Source organism: Adelges cooleyi, unplaced genomic scaffold, assembly GCF_023614345.1.
Source record: "Adelges cooleyi isolate 19-005CV unplaced genomic scaffold, UGA_ACOO_1.1 ACOO_flye_CR_arks_rails_tigmint_CR_PRNA_30, whole genome shotgun sequence".
In the NCBI taxonomy this organism is placed as follows: Eukaryota; Metazoa; Arthropoda; class Insecta; order Hemiptera; family Adelgidae; genus Adelges; species Adelges cooleyi.
In genome coordinates, this window is record NW_026095971.1 from 14321360 (window position 1) to 14327406 (window position 6047).

The following is a 6047-nucleotide window of genomic DNA, read 5'->3' on the forward strand; positions in this document are numbered from 1 at the left end:
ATTTATAATGATGATAATATAATATTAACAGTTATTATAAGTCAATAAAATAATTAATTTAATAAAATTATGTATTTAAAATAAATAACAAAACAAAAATTAATACAAATAAATTACAAATTTAATAAGATGTAGTGATGAAAAAACTGTAATAAGTAAAAAGCTTGTTTAAAAAGTGGTTTGGAGAAATTTTCTTCTCGACCAAAATGAAATACTGGCAAGCAAGGCACACCCTAATATATTATATATATATATATTTTTTTTTTTAAGTTCTAAGGTATATTTTTTTAGAAATCACGATTATTTTAAGTCTATATTAAGTAATACTTTTGAATAACAGTGTGATGCGTGGAAGAGACAGACAAGATTTACTGACTTAAGGCAGACAAATTATTTAGGAAGTCTTCTGGTGTGAGAATATGCGAGGACCCTAAGAAACAAATCATGATGTCAAATTATTTCAATGGCTTATATTATGCTTTACTATCAATAATAACAAACTTTACCTATAATGACTTCCCAGTTCTTGAACTGATTCGTAACTTCATAAGCGCACCTTATCTCAGAAAAACTGACTCCTCCAATGACAAATACGATAACTCTGGGCACGTTTTTGATTAATTGTTGTCCTTTGTCCTTATGCCAATGGCCATAGCGGGCACTAAAAGAGAGCAACATTAGACAGATGTACATAAAAAAAATAACTAGACAATTACCTAGTAGGTGCATGATATCCAGATGTTGCGGCCCGTCCAGCTAAGAACGGAAAATGTTTGGTGTCCAATTTGTCATCGATACATTCTTCCATCAGGTCCTTAATCACTGGTGTCCAACGTGACATTTGGTATGTCTGTTCGGTGATTCGTTCTTTACGTGGAATTTGGTACTGCTTTTTTCTGTTACCCTGAAAAGTCAAAGTAAAAAAAAACACAAGTTAAAAACTATTTAATAATAAATTTGCCTACAACTCGACATTTATTATACATTAGTTATTCAAATAATGTGAAGCGTCTGCTTTGCTAGTTGGCTAAGCTAAAGCTAAATGACTGTACTCCCTTAAAAATTTAATTTATCAGCATAATGTGGTTGTTGCAATAATATCATAGATTTAATATTTCACTATATTGTAGATGGATAAAACTGTTACATTTACACAACTGGATTTCAATCTCCCAAAATACCAAATTAAATTACGTGGTGTAGTTGTATGGAATACACTGTGCGTAACCGCCTTCTACTTTTCTATTTAGGCAAAAATTCAAAATAAAAATTATGTACCCTGCGATAGAGTACATGATTTTGATAAGTACACACATTGTATTCCGCCCTTAACTATACAGCACTGAAATCAATCAATACAGGAATATCTTCTTTCCTTATTATCATAGGAATAATAAATACAAATTATGCTTACATCCACAATTGTGTTGATTCCAAGTAAATTCAAATTGATAATAGCTTGTTTGTCAGCTGGCGAAAGTTGGGCGTGTTGAACAAGCTTGTTAAGGTTTTCTTCAGAAATGCCATTTTTGGACAAAACATATAATATAATGATCCTCATTTTGTCATTGCTTGAAGTATTTGGGTCCAACAGTATAGGCACAATACATCGCATGTGGTCTTTTATCTTTTCTCCTTCGGCGTCTGTACCCATAGCCAAATCTTGTTCAACTTTACAAAGCCTGTCAACGTTATCTTGATAGCACTTCATACAATCTTCAGCCAAATGCAAATGAGTGGAATATTTGCTCAGCTCTTTCTGATATTGAGGCATCTTCTTAATCATAGTAGACAAGTCTCTCATGGACGTCTTACTTTCACCAGCAGACATGCGCTTTGAATCAATAAATTTCTTCAAATTTTTGGTGACATTCCTAAAAAATATAAAATTTATAAAACACTGTTTATAAATTAAAAAATTTCACTTACGTTGAGACAACCGCAATATGCTGATGTCTGAGTTCAACCCAGAGCTCATCATTTTCGTCCAATAACACTTCCTTAAGAGGAGCACCCGCAGAAGCTTCATACCTAACAATATAAAATAATTAACTAACTATTAAGTACTACACTAAAAACAATTTACTTATAAACATCGTTTTCAATTGGCAAAAGATCATATGCCATTGCCTGAAATGTAAGCTCATGCAAGACTGGAGACACACAATCAAACCCTCTGTCCAATATAAGTAATTGGGATCGCGCTTTTTCTGGCCCTTCACCCATAGTCGGCTCATCCGCTTTATAAGCATCTAATTTCTGTTGTACAATCTGTGCCAATTCAGCATTGCGCTCAAAGTCACTTCTATAACGGACAGACGGATATTCTCCAAGAGTTGCACATACAGTAGCAATTTGTTCAGCTATGCGTTCCATGTTGGGCACACGGCTGCTAACCAATAACGGATTGTAATAGCATTGGAAAGTTTCACGAGAATCCAAAGAAAACACCTGAAACGTTCAGTCAAAGAATAAAGAAAACTATTTAAAATAATGTACATAAAATAATATTTGTATAAATGGTACAGAGAAATAACTAGAATAGCACTTTTTTCCAAATGGCATTTAAGTGATGTAAAATTTGTTTTGACTCACTACTTTTTTATTTTTTTTTTTAATGTTTTTTATATAAAAAAAAAGAAAAGACTTTTGTAGTTTTTTCCTGCATCTTTCATACATGTTATTAAATACACAAATAGCGAAACACTTTAAAAACGTTTTCTACACGCACCTGACGTTCATATGGCAGAAAAGCAATGTTAATCTCTTTGAGCGTTTTAATTTTTTTGGCAGCAATTGATTTGCAAAGCTCATTGAAAAGTTCCTCTTGGCACGCTTTTGTCACAAATGTGAAGCATTATAAAATAATTAGTATGTTAGTAATGAAGTATGAAGTCAACAACACACATTTGATAATAATTATTTGTAGCATACCCGTGTTTTGCAAGTCATTCAACACATAGTTTACAGCCTTTATTTAGTATTATAAAAAAAGAAAACCATTTATTACGTCATAGTAGATAAAAAAAGTGACAAAATAACAATCAATCCAAATATTAAAAAAATATGTTTAAACAAAGAGTTTAAGATTAATTTTGTTAGTTTTAGAAAAACGCATTAATTGTCCTAGTGTATACACTTCCACCACAAAACCGAATTAGCTTTGAAGCAATGCATATAATTTTACCTGTTGTTCATATGCAATAAACGCAATGTTAATTTCCATTAAAGTTTTGATGTATTTGGCGGCTGGGGATAAACTTAACTTGTTGAATAACTCATCGGGACATGCTGTAATATAAATAATATTGTAGGGAGAAATTCACCAGTTAGTTTTTATTTTATTATACAAATAAAATCTTTAAGAGTAAAATAATAATACAATTATTACTTTAACCCTTATGAGATGAAAACAGCATGTTTCAATTTTGGGCTCATTTACATTATTTACAAAATCTGCATTACATCCATAATAAAGAAATTGACTGGTTCGCTAATGTTTCGGAAGTATCTCTTGGGAAGTGTACGATGACGTTCAAAATCTAGGACCACAAGACCATTAGTCCATTAGTTCATTTGACTACAATGGAACGAGAAACACAAGACCTGTTCAAGAGTTCATTTCTCAAGATGTTAAGTGTAAGACTTACAAAACGTTGGCGATCATGTCAATTTGTAAATATGGCTGTATTAGTGAATTTTGTAAATAATTATCAATTAACATGTTGAGTGCCACAGTCGCCAATTATTGCACATTTCCAGTGATCTAGATTGACCAATGTTGCATAATTATGGATTTTTTTTTTCCAGGGCTATGCTCTTTTATGTAAAACCAAACAATAGCACTCAACATGCCAATAAAACATCAGTTCTACTGATATAACCCTAAAGCTTTCATATACTGTTTAAGATAACTCTGGTTTTTTCAGAAAAATATTTACTTTTTCGTTGTTTGGAAAAAATAAAGATCAATTGTTTGTATCGGACATATCTGTTTTTCAACAAAGACAAGATGATAAATAATGTTTAATAGTTAAGATATTTTTTTTTTTAACGAAATTAGAACAAATTTTCAGACATTTGTATGTTAATATTACCATTGATTATACACACTATAGAAAACTCGCTGCTATTGAAAATTTGCTATGCGATATATTACTGCTGGTATTTTACTTGCATTTAATTTACATAATAATGTACTGAAAATTGGAAATGTAGTAATAATACAATAATTAAACCTAGTTAAAAGCACTCGCCGCAATTCATGTTTTAGTGTTTATTTCATTAAAATTGGTTCTGTAGTTTTACATAAACAATGGCCTAAGTATATGAGGGGGTTTGGGGGGACTTAGCCCCTCCAAAATTTAATTAAGTCGCCCCATATTTAATCCTCATTAAGTGATCTAAGTCCCCCAAAAAATGTTGGTTATTTGCCCCTATTTGCACACAATAATTACACCTAAACACATTACCCTCCTTCTTCCGTAGTCAGGTAAAAATGTATAGGTAATAACTAATTAGAGGATAGGATATAATTATATTTACTCTAGCATTAAAACTCAAGTTTTAATTGAATTAATAAGTTGAGCAAATGAAAAAAAATTGTTTCAATTCACCTCATTTTACAGTACACAATGGGACCTTTGTAAGTCATTACTCACCGCGCCAGCTGGTGATCGTCAGTGGTTGGCGATCGCCGTTATCACGACAGTCGCCAACCATTGCGAATCTAGCGATTACAACGTTATCCGAACATACTAAATACGCGATAGCAACACTATAAAGTGGTATCCGATTTTTAAGCGCAACATATTTCTTATAGCAGTGAGTTATCTATAATATGTATAATCAATGATATTACCTATGTAATTTATGTACCTAGTATAATATTATTGTTTGTGTACTTTATATTAACAAAACAATCCCACTAAAATAAAAGGCACTTATACTAAGTGAGCATAAAACTAATCGAAACTACTATGTTTACCTCTTTGATAGGATAATGTTTCTTTCTAATTTAAACCAAACAAGGTTACCACAAACATAAATAATTAACAATTTTAAAAATATTGGAACTTCTCACCTTCTGTAAAAAATACATGTGCAGCTTTATACATCGATTTTCCTGGGCTTGAAAAGTCTCTGATCAGAGCGGCGACTGACTTCTCACTGGGCGACATCAAATAAACAGCTTCCAACGTAGCCAACGGTTCACGTTTCTTTTGTAAATCTTCAACAACTAAACAATATAAATTTTAGAACACGTTAAGTTAAAACATAAGATGAATTAAATATTAAAAAAAAACTTTACTAGTAATTCCTTCAGCAGAAATTTCATGCATTTTGCAACAGGCTGATATCATTCTCATAGCAAGTTGATCGACAACCATCACACGCCACTCAATACCTTTATCAACGCTTTTTTTAGCTCCCTTCTGTTTGATCACATCGTTCATAATTTCTAAAATCAATAGAAAATTAAAATAGGTACTATACCATTCCCGAGCCTAAATACAAGAATAACATATGCAATAGATGCGCTTATATTAAGTATATTACTTTGTCCGACGACTGCTTTCAAAGCCATATTGGTTTTTGAGGGAAACCAATAAAACAGTAAACAATAAAAACTTTCCGAAAGGAAAAGCTCAATAAATATTTTTTACACTTCAACTAGGAAACTACAACATTACGTCATCAACGAGTGTAATGTGCACTATTGATTATAGAATATAGTGGCTCCGGGCTCGCCTTATAGATTATAGTAGCTACACAGTGCACAGTTCTATTCGGTTAGAGATAAGAGTGGAGGAGTGGTGGAAATGAGGAAAATCGGTCAAGCCACAGTGCAGCCAACATTGTAATTATATTTCGTGTCGGTATGTAACACACACTCACACGCTTCAATTTAGGAACACAGATGTATATAACATTGATTAAATATACTAGTATATTTAATTAATGTATAACATGTATCATACATTATACATCAATGTATAATAACATTGATTAAATATACTAGTATATTTAATCAATGTATATAATAA

The 6047-nt window shown here is 31.7% G+C and overlaps 1 protein-coding gene across 2 annotated transcripts; it reads right to left on the reverse strand.

The window, feature by feature from the left end:
* Positions 1-67: 67 nt before the first annotated feature.
* On the reverse strand, positions 68-5760 carry LOC126838556 (protein ROP). 2 transcript variants are annotated; one of them, XM_050573062.1, is made up of 10 exons: positions 5560-5760; positions 5312-5461; positions 5084-5239; positions 2732-2835; positions 2087-2451; positions 1930-2031; positions 1415-1874; positions 717-904; positions 507-661; positions 68-430 (listed from the first exon to the last, which is right to left on the reverse strand). In XM_050573062.1, exons 1-10 carry the CDS (start codon positions 5585-5587, stop codon positions 369-371), a joined length of 1770 nt encoding a protein of 589 aa, XP_050429019.1. In that variant the 5' UTR covers positions 5588-5760; the 3' UTR covers positions 68-368. The 2 variants fall into 2 exon arrangements, with proteins under 2 accessions (XP_050429019.1, XP_050429018.1); XM_050573061.1 differs by lacking the exon at positions 2732-2835 and adding an exon at positions 3188-3291.
* Positions 5761-6047: the final 287 nt, after the last annotated feature.

Coding starts and splice junctions, on each gene's coding strand:
- LOC126838556 (XM_050573062.1), bottom strand. CDS start 5,587: ATGGCTTTGAAAGCAGTCGTCGGACAAA. Junction 5,462..5,559: donor GAAAGCAGTCGTCGGACAAA/GTAATATACTTA, acceptor TATTGATTTTAG/AAATTATGAACGATGTGATC. Junction 662..716: donor GGATATCATGCACCTACTAG/GTAATTGTCTAG, acceptor GCTCTCTTTTAG/TGCCCGCTATGGCCATTGGC.